Source organism: Oncorhynchus kisutch, linkage group LG23 (genome assembly GCF_002021735.2).
Source record: "Oncorhynchus kisutch isolate 150728-3 linkage group LG23, Okis_V2, whole genome shotgun sequence".
Taxonomy (NCBI): domain Eukaryota; kingdom Metazoa; phylum Chordata; class Actinopteri; order Salmoniformes; family Salmonidae; genus Oncorhynchus; species Oncorhynchus kisutch.
The window spans coordinates 33818939-33844305 of record NC_034196.2 but is presented as its reverse complement, the minus strand read 5'-3'; the positions used below and the strand labels follow the sequence as shown (position 1 = coordinate 33844305).

General features: G+C 44.1%; 1 protein-coding gene across 1 annotated transcript in view; it reads right to left on the bottom strand.

Annotated features, from left to right (window-relative positions):
• si:dkey-34e4.1 (carboxyl-terminal PDZ ligand of neuronal nitric oxide synthase protein) overlaps window positions 1-25367 on the bottom strand; it is a 167388-nt gene that overhangs the window by 84394 nt on the left and 57627 nt on the right. Inside the window, exons 3-7 of the mRNA XM_031803071.1 lie at window positions 12848-12940; window positions 11268-11326; window positions 1595-1703; window positions 1260-1401; window positions 821-978 (exon numbers count right to left, since the gene is read on the bottom strand). Of these exons, the coding sequence (XP_031658931.1) occupies window positions 821-978; window positions 1260-1401; window positions 1595-1703; window positions 11268-11326; window positions 12848-12940 (561 nt within the window). The remainder of the gene's footprint in view (window positions 1-820; window positions 979-1259; window positions 1402-1594; window positions 1704-11267; window positions 11327-12847; window positions 12941-25367) is intronic.

Sequence of the window (25367 nt, the reverse complement as noted above, 5' to 3'; positions counted from 1 at the left end):
TGAGGTCATGTTGACTCACCATTAAGGTATTGTTGACTCCCTGTTGAGCTCCTGTTGACTCCCTATTGAGGTCCTGTTGACTCCATATTGAGCTCCTGTTGACTCCATATTGAGGCCCTGTGAAGGCCCTGTTGACTCCCTATTGAGAAGCTTTTGAGGTCCTGTTGAGGCCTTGTTGACTCCCTGTTGAGCTCCTGTTGACTCCCTATTGAGGTCCTGTTGAGGCCCTGTTGACTCCCTGTTGAGGCCCTGTTGACTCCCTGTTGACTCCCTGTTGAGGCCCTGTTGACTCCCCATTGAGGTCCTGTTGAGGCCCTGTTGACTCCCTGTTGACTCCCCGTTGAGGTCCTGTTGAAGCCCTGTTGACTCCCCGTTGAGGTCCTGTTGAGGCCCTGTTGAGGCCCTGTTGACTCCCCGTTGAGGTCCTGTTGAGGCCCTGTTGACTCCCTGTTGACTCCCCGTTGAGGTCCTGTTGAGGCCCTGTTGACTCCCCGTTGAGATCCTGTTGAGGCCCTGTTGACTCCCTGTTGAGGCCCTGTTGACTCCCCGTTGAGGTCCTGTTGAGGCCCTGTTGACTCCCTGTTGACTCCCTGTTGAGACCCTGTTGACTCCCCGTTGAGGTCCTGTTGAGGCCCTGTTGACTCCCTGTTGACTCCCCGTTGAGGTCCTGTTGAAGCCCTTTTGAGGCCCTGTTGAGTCCCTGTTGACTCCCTGTTGAGGCCCTGTTGAAGCCCTTTTGAGGCCCTGTTGAGGTGCTGTTGAGGAGCTCTGCTCTTCCAGGAGCAGAAAGGAATAAGTAAAGTAAGTCAGGTGCTCTTACCATGATGGTGTGTCCAGGCTGGATCACGTTAAGTTGGGCCAGACTCTGGAGGATCTCGTTGACCGCCTGCTCACACACAGACTGGGACTGTGCCTGGGGCTCCCCTTCCTCTCCACACCCCTCCTCCTCCTCCTCCTCCGCCCCTGTCAACTGATGACCTGTGGGAAAATGAAAACACACAAACCAATGACATCATCAAATCATCACTAATGGTCAGGTGTCCTTCTTGGTTCACACATGTACAGCGTGTTCAGTTTCTGCATCTGTTATGTCAGTCAATGAAATCTTTGTGAGACAATAAGTGTTATGGTGATCTGTGTGTGTGTGTGTATATCTGTCTGTCTGTCTCTGTCATGTTTAGTGATCAATGTAGGAGTGTAACAGTGTTGTGGCAGTTGGTGTGTGTGCATGTGTGTGTGTCTCTCCCCCTCTCTCTCACCCTCAGCGGGGCTGTCCTCTGTGGACTTGTCACTCTCTCCATCTGCCTGTCCATCTATACCCTGATGGGCGTGCTGCAGACTAAGCTTATGACACACCTCAAACGCCTGGCCCACCGTACGCACTATACGCATGGCCTGGGTCTGATGAGAGAGAGGGAGAGATATAACTTTCTTGTTATTTATGTCAGAGAAAGATGAGAAAGAAAGAAGGAAAGAAAGAAAGATGAGAAAGAAAGAAGGAAAGAGGGAGAGAGAGACAACAGAACAGATACAGGTGACCTACACAGTATGGCCATTTGGCATGAGAGGAGTAATATAGCCCAGTCTCGCTCACCTTCTTCTTGGATTTGAAGACGTTACACCTGAAGGAGTTGTTGGAGCCATCTCTGGCGATGTAGCTGAAGATCTTCAGGTCCTGGGAGTCATGGGACACGTAGAAAATCCTGGAGAAACATTTGGAAGAATGTTGGACAAAAGTTGGAAGGCAGGCTTTCTCACTATGCTTACATTGGCACACACCTATTTAATAAGAGGCCAAAATGCAATGTTGAGTCAACATAGTAGCTACCAGAATACATTTTCACAGAGAGACCTATGATATAACTAACACTGTCCCAGGTTATCATTTTCACGTTATTCCCTTCATCAGCAAACAAACATAAGCTAACAGACTGAAAGAGGGAGGGACAACTTGGACAAAAAAAACACCTATTGAAATGTTTCGCTAAGGTGTGCCCTAATGAATACGACTTTGGTTTAGGAATAAACTACCACCAGTCATACCTATAAAAAGTAGCCAAATTCACTGTCCTTGTCCCTGTGATGTGCTGAGCTGGTATATGGTCATCCCTCACACACACACACACACACACACACACACACACACACACACACACACACACACACACACACACACACACACACACACACACACACACACACACACACACACACACACACACACACACACACACACACACACACACACACACACACACACACACTGAGCTGATATATGGTCAGTGTCAGCCATTCTACAGCACACTAGGCTACAGGGCAATAAACAGCGTCCAGTGGGAACAAACACAGCTAATTACAGCTATAAAAAGACCTGCACTAAGAGAGATAATGTTCTGTGTGTCTGTGTCACACAGACACACAGACAAATCAAATCCCATTTTATTGATCACATGGGCCGAATGCAACTGGTGTACTTTACAGAAAAGTGATTGCTTGCGAACCTTATGAAAAAATAAAACAATAGTAACTAACACAAGAGGAATAAAAATACAAAACTAAATCAAGTCAGAAGTTTACATACACTTAGGTTGGAGTCATTAAAACTCATTTTTCAACCACTCCACACATTTCTTGTTAACAAACTATAGTTTTGGCAAGTCGGATAGGACATCTACTTTGTGCATGACACAAGTAATTTTTCCAACAATTTCCAACAATTGTTTGACAGATTATTTCACAATTCCAGTGGGTCAGAAGTTTACATACTAAGTTGACTGTGACTTTAAACAGCTTGGAAAGTTCCAGAAAATTATATAATGTCTTTAGAAGCTTCTGATAGGCTAATTGATATCATTTGAGTCGATTGGAGGTGTACCTGTGGATGTATTTCAAGGCCTACCTTCAAACTTAGTGCCTCTTTGCTTGGCATCATGAGAAAATCATAAGAAATCAGCCAAGACCTCAGAAAAAAAATTGTAGACCTCCACAAGTCTGGTTCACCCATGGGAGCAATTTCCAAACACCTGAAGGTACCATGTTTATCTGTACAAACAGTAGTACGCTCAGGAAGGAGAAGCGTTCTTTGGTGCAAAAAGTACAAATCAATCCCATAACAACAACAAAGGACCTTGTGAAGATGCTGTAGGAAACAGGTACAAAAGTATCTATAGCCACAGTAAAACGAGTCCTATATCGACATAACCTGAAAGGTCGCTCAACAAGGAAGAAGCCACTGCTCCAAAACCGCCATAAAAAAAGCCAGACTACAGTTTGCAACTGCACATGGGGACAAAGATCGTACTTTTTGGAGAAAAATGTCCTCTGGTCTGATGAAAGAAAAATAGAACTGTTTGGCCATAATGACCATTGTTATGTTTGGAAGGAAAAGGGGGAGGCTTGCAAGCCGAAGAACACCATCCCAACCATGAAGAATGGGGGTGGCAGCATCATGTTGTGGGGATGCTTTGCTGCAGGAGGAACTGGTACACTAAACAAAATAGTGGATATATTGAAGCAACATCTCAAGACATCAGTCAGTTAAAGCTTGGTCGCAAATGGGTCGTCCAAAAAGACAATGACAATTATTCTGACTTTATTCTTAAAATAACGTGGTGATCCTAACTGGCCTAAGAAAGGGAATTTTTACTCTGATTAAATGTCAGGAATTGTGAAAAACTGAATTTAAATGTATTTGGCTAAGGTGTAAGTACATTTCCGACTTCAACTGTACATATAAAATGAGTAAAACATTATTTAAACCTTATTGTACAATGACTATGTACTGTACATAGGGCAGAAGTCTCTAAGGTGGAAGGTAGCGTACCGGGTGGTAGAACAGTGACTAAGGCTAGTGGTGACTTTTTAACAGTCTTATGGCCTGGAGGTGGAAGCTGTTTCTCAGTAGATGGTAGCGGGGTGAACAGGCCATTGCTCGGGTGGCTGAAGTCCTTGATGATCTTCTTGGCCTGCCTGTGACACCGGGTGCTGTAGATGTCCTGGAGGACAGGCAGAGTGCCCCAGTGATGTGTTGGGCTGACCACACCACCCTCTGGAGAGCCCTGCATGAAGGGACCATTTCAGGTTGTCAGTGATGTGCACTCTGAGGAACTTGAAGCTTTTGTCCCTCTCCACCGTGGCTCCGTCGAAGTGGATGGGGGTGTGCCCTCTCTGCTGTCTCCTGTAGTCCACGATCAGCTCCTTTGTTATGTTGACATCGTGGGAGAGGTTATTTTCCTGGCACCACTCTGCCAGGGCTCTCACCTCCTGCCTGTAGGCGGTCTCATCGTTGTTGGTAATCAGGCCTACCACTGCCGACAGCACACCACTCTGCCAGGGCTCTCACCTCCTGCCTGTAGGCTGTCTCATCGTTGTTGGTAATCAGGCCTACCACTGCCGACAGCACACCACTCTGCCAGGGCTCTCACCTCCTGCCTGTAGGCTGTCTCATCGTTGTTGGTAATCAGGCCTACCACTGCCGACAGCACACCACTCTGCCAGGGCTCTCACCTCCTGCCTGTAGGCTGTCTCATCGTTGTTGATAATCAGGCCTACCACTGCCGACAGCACACCACTCTGCCAGGGCTCTCACCTCCTGCCTGTAGGCTGTCTCATCGTTGTTGGTAATCAGGCCTACCACTGCCGACAGCACACCACTCTGCCAGGGCTCTCACCTCCTGCCTGTAGGCTGTCTCATCGTTGTTGGTAATCAGGCCTACCACTGCCGACAGCACACCACTCTGCCAGGGCTCTCACCTCCTGCCTGTAGGCTGTCTCATCGTTGTTGGTAATCAGGCCTACCACTGCCGACAGCACACCACTCTGCCAGGGCTCTCACCTCCTGCCTGTAGGCTGTCTCATCGTTGTTGGTAATCAGGCCTACCACTGCCGACAGCACACCACTCTGCCAGGGCTCTCACCTCCTGCCTGTAGGCGGTCTCATCGCTGTTGGTAATCAGGCCTACCACTGCCGACAGCACACCACTCTGCCAGGGCTCTCACCTCCTGCCTGTAGGCTGTCTCATCGTTGTTGGTAATCAGGCCTACCACTGCCGACAGCACACCACTCTGCCAGGGCTCTCACCTCTTGCCTGTAGGCTGTCTCATCGTTGTTGGTAATCAGGCCTACCACTGCCGACAGCACACCACTCTGCCAGGGCTCTCACCTCCTGCCTGTAGGCTGTGTCATCGTTGTTGGTAATCAGGCCTACCACTGCCGACAGCACACCACTCTGCCAGGGCTCTCACCTCCTGCCTGTAGGCGGTCTCATCGTTGTTGGTAATCAGGTCTACCACTGCCGACAGCACACCACTCTGCCATGGCTCTCACCTCCTGCCTGTAGGCTGTCTCATCGTTGTTGGTAATCAGGCCTACCACTGCCGACAGCACACTTGATGATTGAGTTGGAGACGTGCGTGGCCACACAGTCATGGGTGAACAGGAAGTACAGGCAAGGGTTAGCCTTAACTAGCCTCTCAAAGCACTTCATGTTGACAGAAGTGAATGCTAGGTGGCGATAGTCATTTAGGTTAGTTACCTTAGCTTCATGGGTACAGGAATGATGGTGGACATCTTGAAGCAAGTGGGGACAACAGACTGGGATCAGGAGAGAATCAATATGTCGGTAAACACTCCAGCCTGCTGGTCTGCACATGCTCTGAGGACATGGCTTGGGATGCCGTCTGGGCCAACAGCATTGCGAGGGTTAACACGCTTAAATGACTTACTCACGTCTGCCACGGAGAACGAAAGCACACAGTCCTCGTAAGCTATGGGGGCCCGCGGTGGCAGCTTGATATTATTTTCCTTGAAGTGGGCAAAAAAGGTGTTTAAATCCGCCGGGAATGAGGCGTTGGTGTGTGTGTTGTGTCGGTATGAGTGGTGTGTTTGTAGTGTATGTGTGTGGGTTTTGTGTGAAAGTGTCAGTGTAGTGTGTATCAGTGAGGGTGTATATAGTGCATATATACACTGAGGGAACAAAACATTAGGAACACCTTCATAATATTAAGTTGCACCCACTACTGGCTAACGTACAATCACTAGAGAACAAACCGGACAAGCTCTGTTCTAGAGAATATCCTATCAACGGGACCTCAAGAACTGTAATATCCTATATTTCGAGGAGTCGTGGCTGAACAAAGACATGGATAATATACAGACTGTACAAAACATTAGGCACACCTTCCTTATATTGAGTTGCACCCACGTTTCCCATCAGAACAGCCTCACTTAATTTGGGCATGGACTCTACAAGGTGTCGAAATCTTTCCATAGGGATGCTGGCCCATGTTGACTCAAATGTTTCCCACAGTTGTGTCAAGTTGGCTGGATGACCTTTTGGTGGTGGACCATTCTTGATACACACGGGAAACTGTTGAGAGTGAAAAACCCAGCAGCATTTCAGTTCTTGACACACTCAAACCAGTGTGCCTGGCACCTACTAACATACCCTGTTCAAAGGCACTTAAATATTTTTGTCTTGCCCATTCACTTTCCGAATGCCACACACACAATCCATGTCTCAATTGTCTAAAGGCTTAAAAATCCTTCTTTAAGCAGTCTCCTCCCCTTCATCTACACTGATTGAAGTGGATTTAACAGGTGACATCTATAAGGGATGATAGCTTTCACATGGAATCACCTGGTCACTCTATGTCATGAAAAGAGCAGGTGTTCCTAATGCTTTGTACACTCAGTGTATTGTCTTGTGAGTGTGCATAGAGTCAGTGCAAGATAGGGTAAATGCAGACCGTGTAATCATTTAATTAACTACATATGGCTATTTAGCAGTCTTATGGCTTGGGGGTAGAAGGTATCTCGGAGCCTGTTGGTGCGAGAGCCGGGGCTCAGATTCCATTTGCTGGACGGGAGCAGATTGAACAGTCTATGTCTTGGTTGGCTGAAGTCTTTGGCAATTGTTCCAGCCTTCCTCTGACACAGCCTGATATAGCGTTCCTGGGTGGCAGGGAGCTTGGCCCAAGTCATGTACTGGGCCGTTTGCACCCCTCTCTGTAGAGTTTTGTGGTCGAGGGCGGTGCATTTTCCATACCAAGCGGTGATGCAGCCAGTCAAGATGCTCTAGATGATGCAGCTGTATATGTTTTTAAGGATGCGAAGGCACATGCCAAATCTTTTCAGCCTCCTGAGGGAGAAGATGCGCTGTCGTGTCCTCTTCACGACTGTGTGGGTGTGTGGACCATATTAAGTCCTTAGTGATGTGGATGCCAAGGAACATGAAGCTCTCAACCCGCTCCACTACAGCCCTGTCGATGTGGATAGGGGCGTGCTCTCCCCTCTTTCTCCTGTAGTCAACTATCAGCTCCTTTGTCTTACTGACGTTGAGGGAGAGGTTGTTGTCCTTGCGCCACACTGCCAAGCAGTGGAGGATCCTCAGAGGAGGACCATCTTCCTTAGTGAATTTCCTTTAAAAAATAGATATATACTAAATATAGTCACGTCACCAAATAATTGATTAAAACACACTGTTTTGCAATGAAGGTCTACAGTAGCCTCACATTCAATACAAAAACCTAGGAGGCTCATGGTTCTCACCCCCTTCTATAGACTGACACAGTAATTATAACAATTTCTAGAGGACATCCTCCAACCTATCAGAGCTCTTGCAGCATGAACTGACATGTTCTCCACCAAATCAAAGGATCAAAGAATGAATTTAGTACTGAAAGCATAAGCTACAACTAGCTAGCACTGCAGTACATAAAATCTGGCGAGTAGTTGACAAAAAGAGAGAGAAAGACAATAGTTGGAACAGTTTTGAACAAATAATTTCTTCCATATTAAGGAGAAGCAAGGGAGAGAGAGCTAGCTATATTTCGTCTTATATATGTTTTCACTTTCACTTACTTAGCTAGCATCGAATGCAGCTAACTCATTTAGCCTACTCAAACCGAGATGGATTCTATGTTAAGTAGCTGGCTATGGCTATCCAATAATTTATTGCCACGGGGGCCCGCCGGTGTAACAGCTAAACTGCTTGCTGTTGACTGTACACCGTACTGCATGATTGTAGCGGGTTACAGACAGCTGATGTTTTGTGCACTGAAGTCCACAAGCGAAGGGAAAAGGTGAGAGGAGGAGAGTGGGTAGAAAGATGCAAGAATGAATTATATAAATGAGCTGTTTGTGGCTGCTATGAAAGTGAACTGTGTGATCAGGGGTGTATTCATTGCAACTGTTGGACTAATGATTACACTCTAGATCAGCTATAAGCAGGCAAGAGTGTGCAAGGCAGTATTGAACATGTCACTGTCTGTCACTTTGATTACTCAAAATTCTCTCGACCTGTGCACCTACGTTACAATCCTTCATTCATAGGCTAGGTTGTAGCAACCTCATGATGGGTACAGGAAAGATGTGAGCATCATGGTGTAGCCTAGCCATATCAATGTTACATTGAGCTGGGTGAATGTAATATGAATGACAGTCATCCAATATGCTGCAATAGAAATAAGGCCATGTTCATAAAAACATTTTTTAATAAAAATAAAAAAACTTCGGCACCGACCCCCACTTAAACGGCACCGACCCCCACTGCTGCCTGTAGGCCATCTCATCGCCATCGGTGATCAGGCCTACCACCATTGTGTCATCAACAAACTTGATGATGGTGTTGGAGTCGTGCGTGGCCACACAGTCGTGAGTGAACAAGAGAGGACTAAGCACACACCCCTGAGGGACCCCCACATGTTGAGGGTCAGTGGTAGCTATAATGCTGTGGCTACCATGGCTACCATGTAAGAACAGAGATGTCCCCGAAAACCCACAAAGGCACGCATGCACACACACACGCACACACACAAACTCACACGTGACTCATTTCAGGAAACTAGGCGTATGTCGCACGTCACTACTTCACAGGAGAGGCATTTGAATGTAAACATTTTTTTTTTTTATCAAAATGTGTTTTTTGTAGGAAATGCTTTCTGGAACATGTAAACTTTCATGTGCATTAATAACAAACTGGTAAGCCATCTGTAAATACGAATAAAATTGTTAAATTACGAGCCTAGTTGGTTTAGCAAGAAGCCTATGATTGGCTGAGATAATGGGTGGGCTAGACAAGTCAAGAGATGAGTTCGGCTTTATAACATGAGCTGCTCAGTATGTGTAGATAATCTTTTCTAATACTTTTTTTTTTAAGTATATCAAGAAGAACTGCGAAAGTGCTGTCCTGAATTTAACAGTCGCTATCATATCGGCAAAAATCAGTGGGAAAAAAGTTGTGAAGGACAATCATGCCATGCTGACTCTCTAACTCTGAAAATGCATTAGATGATGAGGAAATCCCTGATTTAGGTAAAAATATTTAAATTGAACCAGACATTGTGGAGTCTTCTGATGACAGTGATGTGGGAAGAAACGGCGATCAACATGGGAGAAGTTGACCGAGTTTTGAAATTAGTAGAATGTCCAGTGGAAGCAGAGTATGATAGCTACATTCTGGCTTTTGATTACAAATATGCAGAGGGAGTCGAAAAGAGAACACTGTTGTATAAAACAAACTAAGGGAAACCATGGCATCTGTGACAGAGTGGGAGAAGCATTCATCCATGTTTGTAAGAGTTTAGCTAGCTACAGTTTCAGATATTATACATTTCTAATATTGTCAGATAGTCGTTTTCATTAAAGTTAAAGTGTACTGTTAACTAGCTAGCTAACGTTAGCTAGCTGGCTCACTAGCTAACATTACGTGTAGGATCTGTGTAGTAATATTATTCATATTTTAGAAATCCATTTGCATTGCTAGTTATAGCCTAATATTAGCTAGCTAGCTAACATTGAACCTAGTTGGTTAGCTTTAGCTACCTGAAGATTCATGCATGGTGGCTAGCTATGACAATCAGTTTGTATTGCTATGCTGCGTTCAAAACAAGTGGGAACTTGGAACTGGAAACTTGGAAATCTCCGACTTCCGACTTGTGTGTTCAAGACAACTGGGAACTCAAAAAAGTAGCTCCGAATCCCAAAATCTTTTTGTGCCCAGACTTTCTGGCCTGAAGATCACTGACTCATATATTTCAATTTTCCCAGTTGTCTTGAAAGCACCATTAGGTTCATTGTTTAACTAGCTACATGTCTAAACAAGACTCCACATCGCCAGATGATTATCTTACCCATCAAGTTAGCCAGGTGTGTCTGGGGGTGATTACGTTCATCTATTGTATTGAGGGAGTTATAGCATTTCTTTCACATGACCCATCAATTTAGATGGGTCAAGTGTGTCCGGGTAAGAATCATCTAATAATTATAACATATTTATACAATCTGGACACTTTCTGTTTTTGATATTGCTACTATGCAAATTTGCAAGTAACCATTTCACTGTAGCATTTACACCTTCTATATCCTGTTCATGAGACAAATACACTTGGATTTGACTTAATATTGTATGTTTTTACCAGAGATGGTAATGCGAAGAACAACATGACTTGCACCAAAGTCATGTTGAAGATATAGGCCAAGAACTAGATTTTTTGCTACTACTTTCACCACTTTTAGTCTTGAAATATTTGGTTGTTTACTACACTACACTACCATGCTGTTTAGCACATGGCCTCACGTGAATCCCTAATAACGTGAATCCCTAATAAAGAGATGGGTGGGGCTAAATCTTATAATAATGCTGAATGGGTGTAGACAAAGAAGAGCTCTCCAGTAGGTGTACTAAAACATTCAAGAGATATTTTCTCAAAAGTGGGGTTACAAGTTTAATAACTTTCAAAGTCAAATTACTTTCCCATTGTTCCTCAACTGCAGTGTATGATATTGACCATTTTCTAGCTCTGATATTCTCTACTTTTATCCAGTGTAAAAAGTACTATTTCAAATTTTGCTACATAATAATAAATCGAGCCAGACGTCATATGTATGCTGTGGCTACAAGCCAAACCCTAACCAATATATACTGTATGGGTGTAATTGCCGATGGCACACACGTAGAGGCACATTATCAGAGTGTGTAGCAGCACATATGAATGACTTCAATGTGTTATCCGGTTGGACCATCAGTGTGGCCCATAAAAGTGGGATTCACTAAAGGAGCTTCTGCTATTTTTATACCAGGAAGGTGAATTGAGATAAAGAATGTATTTTCAAATGATGTCCGAGTGCACTACATTGGCTCTGGGTGAAGTAGTGCACTATATGGGGAATAGGTAGATGTTAAATTGAGACAAGACCCTGGCTGATCAAAAGGGAAGGAAATGGAGTGATGAGTGAGGCAGAGCTGTACAATAGGTGTGACACTGACCTGTATATGGGGTCAGACATGATCAGCATCTTGCTCTCGTCCCAGGTCCACTCTTTCCTCTGTGGGCAAGGAAGTCAAGGTAATGTTAACAATCAATCACAACAGTCACGGATCCACCTGTATTTTAACTGAATTGTCCCTCGGGTATGTGTAATTTTAACTGAATTGTCCCTCGGGTATGTGTAATTTTAACTGAATTGTCCCTCGGGTATGTGTAATTTTAACTGAATTGTCCCTCGGGTATGTGTAATTTTAACTGAATTGTCCCTCGGGTATGTGTAATTTTAACTGAATTGTCCGGGGGTGCCCTGATCAAATCCGAACACGACTACTGCAGTAGAGAGTTGAGCGTGGCGCGTGTAGCTTGTTGTTGGCCAATCATAATTCATCAAAGCGGCAATAGGCTACAGTCATAGAGCCAGTTAGGAGATATCTAATCAATGGAAGATGGAATTAAAATGACGGAATTAAAAGTTAAAAGAGAAGGATAGGCTACAACGACCAACAACTACTTAATATTCTGAATGGAGTTGTTATTTGTAACTGTAGGATGAGAAAGTGGCAGCCTCAATAAGTCTAGCAGCTAATGTTAACTAGCTTGACTAGCATCTCCTGGTTTGATTCAGTCAAGACAGGTACTACGTAAACATATTTGATGATAAATAACCTAGCTATGAATGTGAATAGTTTACTATAGCGCGAGTTGGCTTGGTTGGTTGCTGTCTCTCACCCCTCCCCCTTGTTGTTGTTTGACTCGCTCAGCCCCTCCCCCTTGTTGTTGTTTGACTCGCTCAGCCCCTCCCCCTGGTTGTTGTTTCACTCGCTCAGCCCCTCCCCCTGGTTGTTGTTTCACTCGCTCAGCCCCTCCACTGGTTGCTAGAGCAGCATCACCACCTCTCTCTCTCTCCTCTCGCGATTTATCAGCTCCGGTTAATAAAGTAGCTTAAAAAATATATTTTCTGTTGTTTTCCTCACTCGGATCAGACCGAGTCTATACGAAACAGGTTTAGTAGTCCCAGGGTCCGTTCAGAACGGGTCTCTATTGAACATTTTTATTTATGCATATTGGGTCCGGGTGGGAAAGCCCCAGGTCCATTTCGGAACAGGTCCAACTTGACCTCTAATTCAGAGTCGAAAGATAACATGAAGTCTAAATGTAATATTTTACGACAGACAATAACACAACATTTACAAGACAGAAAAATCCCATGGATTTGTTGATGTAACAATTTTATTCCCCTCATAATGACATTGACATAAGCCATCTCTGATTTGTCCCTTCATAATGACATCACCATAACCCTGCTCTCTGATTTGTCCCTTCATAATGACATCACCATAACCCTGCTCTCTGATTTGTCCCTTCATAATGACATCACCATAACCATGCTCTCTGATTGGTCCCTTAATAATGACATCACCATAACCCTTCTCTCTGATTGGTCCTTTCATAATGACATCATCATAATCCTATAATTTGATTTATGTCTTCATAATGACATCATCCCAACTCTACTCTTTGATTGGCCTCTTCATAATGACATCATCATAACCCTGCTTTCTGATTGGCCCAGCCTTACCTTCTGTTTCTTCCGGAGGACTACCTTGACTCCGTCCACAGACACGATGATGCTCACTTTTTTCTTCTTGATGTTCTTGGCCTTGAACTCATACTGGAAAACACAAACACATATAGGTCAATCACAGACCTCTATGGGAGTAGAGCAACAACAACTACAATCAACTATTTGTCACATACTGTAGGTGAAGGGCTCAACACATAGGTACTGAATGAGGTGAGAGATACCGCTCTTACAGTGTAAAGTGCTTAGAGCACTTACAGTATAGACAGTTTATTGATCCCCAGGGGAAGTTGCACTCACACACACACACACACACACACACACACACACACACACACACACACACACACACACACACACACACACACACACACACACACACCCTGCTGGCAAAGTGACAGAGGCTCCAACAGAGGAAGGCTGTCAGTGTTAGGAGATGATCCCTGCGACACACTAATATATTAGCTATCCTTTAATGGCTTGGCAGGCAGCAGCACATTAAGGAGAGAGGAAAGGACTTCCATAATTCATATCAGTAGCCAAGCTAACAATCTACTCAGTGTTTGGTACTATTGACTACAGGGACTCAGGGAGACCATTGTGAAGCAGGGTTCCTTAATACAAGCATCTATTTTAATATACACTTCGTCCAAAGCCACTTAAACAACTGTCAACATTGACAGTGACACAGACATGTGGCCTGTCCATGGTGAGAGAGGCTACCTACCACACTGTCCCCAGTGGTCCAGCTGAACCATGGTGAGAGAGGCTACCTACCACACTGTCCCCAGTGGTCCAGCTGAACCATGGTGAGAGAGGCTACCTACCACACTGTCCCCAGTGGTCCAGCTGAACCATTGTGAGAGAGGCTACCTACCACACTGTCCCCAGTGGTCCAGCTGAACCATGGTGAGAGAGGCTACCTACCACACAGTGACCAGTGGCCTAGCTGAACCATGGTGAGAGAGGCTACCTACCACACTGTCCCCAGTGGTCCAGCTGAACCATGGTGAGAGAGGCTACCTACCACACAGTGACCAGTGGCCTAGCTGAACCATGGTGAGAGAGGCTACCTACCACACAGTGACCAGTGGCCTAGCTGAACCATGGTGAGAGAGGCTACCTACCACACAGTGACCAGTGGTCCAGCTGAACCATGGTGAGAGTGGCTACCTACCACACAGTGACCAGTGGCCTAGCTGAACCATGGTGAGAGAGGCTACCTACCACACAGTGACCAGTTGAAACAAGGTGACCAGTGGCCTAGCTGAACCATGGTGAGAGAGGCTACCTACCACACAGTGACCAGTTGAAACAAGGTGACCAGTGGCCTAGCTGAACCATGGTGAGAGAGGCTACCTACCACACAGTGACCAGTTGAAACACAGTGACTAGTGGCCTAGCTGAACCATGAGGCTACCTAGACCAGTGCTGAAGTTGGAGTTGAAGACATTAAACAACATTACTGTTTTGTTCCTGGTTCTTCTCCAAATAATGGTAGGGTGAGTGATGAGAACACTGAGCTGTCTGACTGAGGTACTGATGACGTGAGTTCCCTAGGAACAAATAGTGACATTCATATTCAGTTGGCTTAACACTAAACACTGCACTGAGGATGATCAGGGGACAATGATCACTCCTATACATTCCCAAAATGTTATCATTATTTAAAGGAAAACTCCATCCAAAAACAATCTCTTGGTATTTGTTTCATTAGTCCATTGTTGACATCGTCCCAAAATGTTTTGCTTGTCAGCAATCAAGTTTTCAAGATATATAACTTCAAAATACAGAAATCATCCCTGTATATGATGCATTTTACATCATACGATGCTGCGTTATGCGTCATATGATTTTCTGTAGTTTGAAAGTTAAATATCTTGAAAACTTGATTGCTGATATGCAAAACATTTTGTGACAAACCGGTTACTCGATTGCCCTTTTTCATTTGGGATTGTTACATCTGTTCTTCCTCTCATCCATTCTAATGTCATGGCACTCCACATTCACACGCAATCCAATCCCAGGCTGATTAGCTGATTAGTTCACGCTAATGGCCATATTAATGTTTATTTCTGGACAGTTGACTTCTAGCAGCTGCTGCCCTCCCCTGTGGGTGACATTAGGCCATTGGACCTTGAGAAACATCTGATAGGAGAGTTTCCCAGTCAGTGTTGATGACTCATCTGTCTGTATGGATGGCTGAGAGCAGGAGGTCCATTATTAAACGAAGTCAGTCCTTGACTGAGCCACATCAACCCGACACACACACAAAGGAACCCACACACACGTTGATGAAAGACGAACATAGACACACAAATAAACGCATGTAGACACACACATTCGCACACACACTGTACACAGACACTCAAACACCCCCATCCATATACCAGCCCCCCCCCCCCAAACAATCCATCCTACTATATACTGTATTTCAACATATAACAATAAAACAGCCCATGTTGTTCAGTTCCCAAATTTCCCGGTTCCCAGAATAGGTGTCCTGCTCTTCTCGTCTTCTGCTTGTTGGCAGGATGAGACATGGCAGCTGTGTGTCTGCTCAGAGTGGCTAACACACTTCCTGCGTGTCTGGCCATTGTGTCGGCTCAGAGGAAGTCTAGCTAGCGAAGTTAGCATGTCCGCCACGTCGCCTCCACTCAGCCTCACGGTTCCTCACTTAAACATGAACCCAGTTAGCATCAACTCCGACAACTATAAGGCCAGGATTGTGTTCATTATGGCATGTGATGGAAATCATTTTAAAGCATTTTGCAACAGAAAACCAGGTTCAAGGCCTGAGACCAGGGTTGTGTTCATTAGGGGAACACAACAGAAATTGCTTAAAATATTTTGCAATTGGAAATGGAATTGAGCATTCATTACTGGACGAGGAGAGGTAGTCCTTTACCATTTTTCAGTCTGTTTTGTTTGGTGCCTAATAAACATGACCAAAGACTACAGAGTCTATCATAACAGTATGGTAACAGTCTATCATAACAGTATGGTAACAGTCTATCATAACAGTATGGTAACAGTCTATTATAACAGTATATCATAACAGTATGGTCACAGTCTATCATAACAGTATGGTAACAGTCTATCATAACAGTATGGTCACAGTCTATCATAACAGTATGGTAACAGTCTATCATAACAGTATGGTAACAGTCTATCATAACAGTATGGTAACAGTCTATCATAACAGTATGGTAACAGTCTATCATAACAGTATGGTAACCGTCTATCATAACAGTATGGTAACAGTCTATCATAACAGTATGGTAACAGTCTATCATAACAGTATGGTAACAGTCTATCATAATGGTGGAAGGCCCTGTATGTTGGGGGGGACAGAAAGAGAGAGGAGAGCTAACGTATTGCACTGGCCTCCCGCATGGCGTGACCTTCCCTATCCACGGTGCCATAGGCTAATTGGCTGACATGTCTGAGCATGCCATGGCCTGCTACCACACTTAATATTAATGCACTGAGATGTGCCGGTGTGTGTGAGGTTGGGTAAAAAGTATGTGTGTGCGTTCGTGTGCGTATGTTAGTATAGGCCTACATATATAGTACGCGTACCAGCGTGTGTATGTGAGTAAGAGTGTGTGTGTGTGCCTGTGTATGTATAATGCCACCATCTCTCTACTCTCCTCTGCTTTAGGTCTACGGTGATTAAAGTTTCAAAGCTAATTACTGAGAGCGGGGTCCTGGGAGAGCTGATTAAATAGAGGATGAGCAACGAGATGGAGAGAGGGAGCGAGACAGACAGGGAGGAAGAGAGAAAGATGGGGATGAAAGAGGAAGATAGGAAGAGAGAAATGAAGGAGGGACGAGGAAGAAGAGAGGAGACTGAGTGACAGATGGGGATGAAGAAAGAGATGAGATGGAAAAAGAGAGAGCGATTGACACAATCAGTCACAAAGCAAAAGTTTTGATTCTACACAAGCCCCTAGCTCAGACAGACAGTTCCACTGTGGCATGTTGATTGGAATGTATATCTCACATGACCATGTTCACACAACAAAACATTTGCTGAGTGCAAACCCTACTAAACAGATAGCAGGTAGCAGGTAGCCTAGTGGTTAGAGCATTGGGCCAGTAACCAAAAGGTTGCTAAATCGAATCCCCGAGCTGACAAGGTAAAGATCTGTCGTTCTGCCCCTGAACAAGGCAGTTAACCCACTGTTCCTGGGCTGTCATTATAAATAAGAATTTGACTTGCCTAGTTAAAAAATAAATAATAATAATAATAATGAGTAAGAGAACAGTAGGACAGCTCTTTCAGGCAGGACATCTGTGCAGTGTTTCCTTACCTTACCATTATATAGGCGGGACGTCCCCCACACAGATCTGTTCCAAAGAACATTGGTTTCAATGGAACATTTTGTTTAAAGAGAAACTGGATGTTGATATTACAGCATATACTCCGGCTAGACACAAAGACACAAAGACAGTGAAACAGGGTCATCACTGGCCCTAAGTGCTGCTGGGTCTCAATAGCACTGTCTGCCCTTAAAGAAACACTCATTGTACTTTATACACAAACACACCCTTATGCACATTAACCAAGCAGTCATACAAACACATTTACACACACACTTTCACACACATGAACACACACACACAGAAACAGACACACAGAAACAGACACACACACACACACACACACACACACACACACACACACACACACACACACACACACACACACACACACACACACACACACACACACACACACACACACACACACACACACACACACACACACACACACACACACACACACACACACCAACATGCCACCCCCCAGAGTCCTGGACACACACTTTTCACTCCATCTCTATTTGTGTAAAAACTCCAAAATGGCAAACGGAGGTCTTTTATAATTCACATTTTGTGTCAGCATCCTGCTGGAGGAAAAACGGTTTTTTGTAACTTCATCGAAGTATGAAAATTTTATATTTTTCTTTGCTTAAGTGCAAAAGTGTTGTGAAATATTCAAGATTTAATGCACTTGCATTGTTCTCCCCGCATCCGTCATAAACAGCAGAGCAAACAATTAAAAGTTATCACGACGTGTAGCTCCCTCGGGCTCGCTCGCCGAGACGACATGTTAAAATAACACCCGACGAGGAAGTGTTTTCAGAGCACAAGTGAACATTTTTGTCCATTATGTTGAGCTTTTTGAGATACTTCTGAACCCTGGGAGAGTAACATGTAGGCTAGAGAGACTGGATAACGAGAATAATGAATGATCATGTAATACACAGTTCTAATCTTTACACATACGGAGGACATTCCACTGTAACAGTGTGACACTGACTCAGATCTTTCACTTTATAATGTGTGTCAAACAAAAACCAATGATAGCAAAGTTAAACAAACTCTAGGCACTATGACTACTTTTAACAATTTCCACTCTACATTTGACAAAAACACATGAAGAACAGTGCAGATGCAAAGTTTGGTAACAGAAATGCCTATTTGTGCCGTCATGCTGTTGCACAGTATCACTCTGTCACAATGGAATCAGTAACAACATTGATACTGAGGTCATATACTGAATAGCCGGTTGACATTTATTGTCATGAGTCTAATTCTGGAGGCAGAACTGAGACATTTTCCCTTAGATAGGCTAGCTGCAAAGTCCAAATTGGCTATATTGTTAAAAAAAAAGTACTTTTTGGTCTTAATTTAGAGTTAGGGTTAGGCATTAGGGTTAGCAGTGTGGTTAAGGTTAGCAGTGTGGTTAAGGTTAGGGTTAAGGTTAGATTGAATGACTTTGTGGCTGTGCCAGCTAGTGACCACTCTGCAGAGCGGCCCCCAGAACACGATTCATGATGAAAAACACTACTGAATATGGTCCAGAACACTTGAACTGGACTGACCACCTGCTCTGATTCTCCACACCTTAGCACACATGCAGTCACTTATGCACACACCCACACAGAATTACATACACACATATACAGTCCCTTCAGAAATTATTCACACAGAATTACATACACACATATACAGTCCCTTCAGAAATTATTCACACAGAATTACATACACACATATACAGTCCCTTCAGAAAGTATTCACACACTTGTTCCACATTTTGTTGTGTTACAAAGTGGGATTATAATGGATTTAATTTGTCAACAATCTACACAAAATACTATGTAATGTCAAAGTGGAAGAAAAATTATAATATTTGTAAATAAATATATATATCTTGATGAGATAAGTATTCAACCCCCTGAGTCAATACTCACCTTTACTCACCTTTGGCAGTGATTACAGCTGTCTTTCTGGGTAAGTCTCTAAGAGATTTGCACACCTGGATTATACAATATTTGCACATTACTATTTTTTTAATTCTTCAACCTCTATCAAGTTGGTTGTTGACCATTTGCTAAGCCATTTTCAAGTCTTGCCATAGATTTTTAAGCCAATTTAAGTCAAAACGGTATCTAGGCCACTCAGGAACATTCAATGTCGTCTTGGTAAGCAACTCCAGTGTATATTCTGTTGTGTGTTTTTGGTTATTGTCCTCCTGAGAGGTGAATGTCTCCCAGTGTCTGGTGGAAAGCAGACTCAACCTGGTTTCCCTCTAGGATTGTGCTTGTGCTTAGCTCTATTCCATTTATTTTTATTCTAAAAAACCTTGCAGACGACAACCATACCCATAACATGATGCAGCCACCACCATGCTTGAAAATAGTGGTACTCAGTGTTGTGTTGTTTTGGATTTGCCCCTAACAATCTGTAACTCTATGTATCCAGGACATAAAGTTAATTTCTTAGCCACGTTTTTTTGCAGTTTTACTTTACCTTATTGCAAACAGGATGCATGTTTTGGAATATTTGTATTCTGTACAGGCTTCCTTATTTTCACAATGTCATTTAGGTTAGTATTGAGGAGTAAATGCAATGTTGTTGATCCATCCTCAGTTTTCTCCTATCACAGCCATTACACTCAAACTGTTTTAAAGTCACCATTGGCCTCATGGTAACATCCCTGAGTGTTTTTCTTCCTCTTTGGCAACTGAGTTAGGAAGGACGCCTGTATCTTTGTAGTGACTGGGTGTATTGAATTAATAACTTCACCATATTCAAAGAGATATTCAATATCTGCTTTTTTATTTTTACTCATCTACCAATAGCTGCTCTTCTTTGCGAGGCATTGGAAAACCTCCCTGGTATTTGTGGTTGAATCTGTGTTTGAAATACACTGTTCTACTGAGGGAGCTTACAGATAATTGTATGTGTGGGGTACAGAGATGAGGTAGACATTCAAAAATCATGTTAAACATGAGTGATTCCATGCAACTTATGAAGTTTGTTAAGACATTTTTTACTCCTGAAATTATTTAGGCGTGCCATAACAAAGGGGTTGAATACTTATTGACTCAAGACATTTCAGCTTTTCATTCATTTGCAAAAATGTATGAAAACATCATTCCAATTTGACATTATGGGGTATTGTTTGTAGGCCAGTGACACAAAATCTCAATTTAATCCATTTTAGATTCAGGGTGTAACAAAAACACATTTGTCCAGGGGTGTGAATACTTTCTGCTACACACACTGCCCTCCATCCCCCCCTTCCCCAAAACACCTGTAAATGTTGGACTATAGATTGTGCCTTCCTGTATTATACTTATGTGAAAATGTTTATTCTATTCTACTGAGCCATTTACTATATGTTCATATTCTAATATTTTATTATGTCTTATTGTTGTTACATTGTTGAGAAGGAACCTGCAAGTAAGCATTTAGTTGGAAAAACAAAAATTGAAACAATTGGAAGACTTTAAAGCAGGGGTCGGCAACAAGACTTTAAAATCACCATGAATTCAGCTATAAATGTGTTAATTTAGGAAACGGCGCTAGGTCAATTGTGCACCGCCCTATCCCAATCACAGCCGGATGTGATTCAGCCTGGATTTGAACCAGGGACTGTAGTGTTGCCTCTTGCTCTGAGATGCAGTGCCTTAGACCGCTTCACCACTCGGGAGCCCAAATCACTATTAAAATCACTATACCCTTAAAAATAATACACTTCAAAGTCTTAAAACACTAGATGGATGACTAAATAGACTGAATCATCACTCATAAGGAGGTACGCAAAAAAACATTCCTTCAGCGTTTCCATCAGAATAGTGATGACTTTGCGCAAAGTCACAAAATTATGGAAAAGCTCCAGATATAATATCTGATCTCAGTACAATCAGGTTCACCCTTTAAAAACACTCAGACGCTATAATTGGTCTACATTTTTCTCTTATAGAATACTACAGAGCTTTGCCAGGTCTTACTAAGTGACGCTCCGGCGTATTTGCCAGTTCAGCAGTGGAAGTGCTTTCAGTTAAGACCTTTAAACGAAGGAGACACACATACATTACAAAATTCGATAGGAAATTGGAAAGAGGGCCGGGTGTGTCATTTTGAAACAAGCCTCTCTGGCATAAAAAGTCTATGCGGCGTACACCAATGGTACCGTCATCCATAACATTCCACAGTGTTGTTAAAAAGAAGAGGGAAGTGGCTTTGCTTTTTCTTTCATCAAAATAAAGAGATGCCAATGACTACAGAGGAGATGAGTCTAAGGAAAGAGTATACTCTCGTTACCTCGCAATCCAACCAAGGTGCATCAATTCAATTGAGGAACAAACTAGTGAGAGGTATTCACAGACATTATGTGACCCTGGAGGTAACAGTATGTTTCAACCTTCTCCTTTCAAAGGCCTTTTGTCCCACTACCTCCCAGTATGAATGAACCCTTTATCTTCCTGAGCCCCCAATTCGCCCATCAAAGTCGCTAGCCCACCAACATCCTCAGAGAGAGAGAAAAAAAGCTCTCTTCTCATGTACTGTATGTTTCAGATACATTCCATTTGACTACAGTGTAGGCCTCAGGACAAGGCAGAGCCTAAGTCTGTGGAGAAGTCTGTCTTTCCAGATGTTCCCAGAAATGGCTCTACTAAAAAATAGGATTTATTTAAGCACCATACAGTAAGGCAACAAAGCTGGATTGAGACTGGTTTTGGTGTAGATGTTAACTGCCTGTTTTCTCAATGACAAAGGCGCTCTCAGTTGAGAGGAAAGGGGCCCAGTCATTTTCTACTAATTGTAGAGCTACGTGTTTTCAATGTTCAATGTCACATGCACAAGTACAGTGAAATTCCTTTCTTGCAAACTCAAAACCCCAAAATTAAATAATCAATAACAGTGTAATACTAGAAAGAAACACAAGAGAAATAAGAAGAAATATGAAAAACACAATAAGTGCGTAAGTAAGTATACTATATATACAGTATGTTCCAATACCATATTTACAATGTGCAGGGATACTGGAGTGATGGAGGTAGATACACTGTATGTATAGGGTTAAGGTGACTAGGCAACAGGATCTAAGATAAACAGAGTAGCAGCAGCTTGCAGGTGAGTGGGTGTGTAGAGCCATTATAAATGTACGTGTATATTATGTGTGAGAGCAGATGATGGAGTGAGAGTGAGTGTGTAGAACCTTGTGAGTGCAGATGATGGAGTGAGAGTGAGTGTGTAGAACCTTGTGAGTGCAGATGATGGAGTGAGAGTGAGTGTGTAGAACCTTGTGAGTGCAGATGATGGCGTGAGAGTGAGTGTGTAGAACCTTGTGAGTGCAGATGATGGAGTGAGAGTGAGTGTGTAGAACCTTGTGAGTGCAGATGATGGAGTGAGAGTGAGTGTGTAGAACCTTGTGAGTGCAGATGATGGAGTGAGTGTGAGTGTGTAGAACCTTGTGAGTGCAGATGATGGAGTGAGAGTGAGTGTATAGAACCTTGTGAGTGCAGATGATGGAGTGAGAGTGAGTGTGTAGAACCTTGTGAGTGCAGATGATGGAGTGAGTGTGAGTGTGTAGAACCTTGTGAGTGCAGATGATGGAGTGAGAGTGAGTGTGTAGAACCTTGTGAGTGCAGATGATAGAGTGAGAGTGAGTGTATAGAACCTTGTGAGTGCAGATGATGGAGTGAGAGTGAGTGTGTAGAACCTTGTGAGTGCAGATGATGGAGTGAGTGTGAGTGTGTAGAACCTTGTGAGTGCAGATGATGGAGTGAGAGTGAGTGTGTAGAACCTTGTGAGTGCGATGATGGAGTGAGAGTGAGTGTGTAGAACCTTGTGAGTGCAGATGATGGAGTGAGAGTGAGTGTGTAGAACCTTGTGAGTGCAGATGATGGAGTGAGAGTGAGTGTGTAGAACCTTGTGAGTGCAGATGATGGAGTGAGAGTGAGTGTGTAGAACCTTGTGAGTGCAGATGATGGAGTGAGTGTGAGTGTGTAGAACCTTGTGAGTGCAGATGATGGAGTGAGAGTGAGTGTGTAGAACCTTGTGTGTGCAGATGATAGAGTGAGAGTGAGTGTGTAGAACCTTGTGAGTGCAGATGATGGAGTGAGAGTGAGTGTGTAGAACCTTGTGAGTGCAGATGATAGAGTGAGAGTGAGTGTGTAGAACCTTGTGAGTGCAGATGTGAGAGTGAGTGTGTAGAACCTTGTGAGTGCAGATGATGGAGTGAGTGTGAGTGTGTAGAACCTTGTGAGTGCAGATGATGGAGTGAGTGTGAGTGTGTAGAACATTGTGAGTGCAGATGATGGAGTGAGAGTGAGTGTGTAGAACCTTGTGAGTGCAGATGATGGAGTGAGAGAGTCCGCACCACCCTCTGTAGCGCCATGCGATTAAGGGTGGTGCTATTGCCATACCAGGTAGTGATGCAGTCAGTCAAAATGCTCTCAATGGTACAGCTGTAGAACTTTTTGAAGATTTGAGGGCCCATCCAAAACTTGTTCAACCTCCAGAGGGAGAAGAGGAGCTGTTGTCACTTCTTTGTGACTCTGTGCATGTGTTTGGACCATTTTAAGTCTTTAGTGATTTGGACACAGAGGAACTTGAAGCTCTCGACCTGCTCCACTGCAGCCCTGTCAATGTGGATGTGGGTGTACTCTCCCCTCCATTTCCTGTAGTCCAAGATCAGCTCCATGGTCTTACTGACATTGAGGGAGAGGCTGTTGTTCTGGCACCACACTGCTAGGTCACTGACCTCTTCCCTGTAGACTGACTCATCGTCACCGGTGATCAGGCCTACCACTGTCGTGTTGTCAGCAAACTTGATGATGGTGTTGGAGGCGTGCTTGGCCACGCAGTTGTGGGTGAACAGGGAGTACAGGAGGGGACTAAGCACACACCCCTGTGGGGTCCCTGTGTTGGGTGTCAGCGTGGTAGAGCTGATGTTGCCTACCCTCACCACCTGTGGTCGACCCTTCAGAAAGTCCAGGATCCAGATGCAGAGGGAGGTGTTGAGACCCAGAGTGCTAAGCTTGATGACGAGCTTGGAGGGGACAATGGTGTTGAACACTGAGCTGTAGTCAATAAACAGCATTCTCACATACAGTAGGTATTCCTCTTATCTAGGTGGGTGAGGGCAGTGTGGAGAACAATTGAGATTGCGTCATCTTTGGATCTATTGGGGCAAATTGGAGTGGGTAACAAAACCAGCCTGTCAAAGCACTTCATAATAAAGTGAGTGCTACAGGGCGGTTATTGTGGCATGAAGACTTAGAGTTCTTGGGGACAGGAATGATGGATGTCATCTTAAAACATATGGGCATTACAGACTAGACCAAGGAGAGGTTGAAAATGACCGTGAATATGCCTGCCAGCTGTTCTGCACATGCTCTGAAAACGCACCCTGGAATACCACCAGGCCCGCAGCCTTGCGGGTGTTGACCTGATTAAAGACCTTTCTCACATCGCCCTCGGAGAGCAAGATCACCCAATCCTCTGGGTCAATGATGGCCCTCACACCCAGCATTGAGTTCATCTGGTAGAGAGGAATTGTTGGGCAGATCACAGTTGGGTCTTCCTTTGTAATCTGTAGTGGACTGCAGCCCCTGCCACATGTGGCGGGTGTCTGAACATGTGTAGTATGATTCCACCGTATTCTTATATTGTCCTTTTGCTCGTTTGATGACTCTGTGGAGGTCATAGCTGGACGTCTTGTACTTATTCCTGTCCTCGGCCGTAGCCTCAGGGTTGTCTACGATAGCTCTTTGTAAGGTAGCCCTGTCCTTTAGTTTACCGCCAACCTCTGTGTTTGTCCAGGGCAGTTGATTGGGGGAGCAGCGAACACACACCGTGGGGACGACGTCGCCGATTAATTATCTAACGAATTCGGTGACAGAGGTGGTTAGCTCGTCAATGTTATCGGCGGATTCTCTAAACATTTTCCAATCAGCGCTAGCAGTCTTGTAGCATAATCTCAACAGAGCGAGTCACAGGAACTTCCTGTTTGAGCTTCTGCTTGTAAACAGGAAGCAGGAGTATGGAATCATGATCTGATTTGTGGAATGGTGGACGAGGCAGGGCCTTGTATGCTTGCTTGTGGGTAGAATAACAGTGGTCTAGGACTTTATCGTCCCTAGTGGCGTTGGTGACGTGTTGATGAATGTTGGGCATCACATGTCTTAGTTACACCGGAAATCATAAAAGT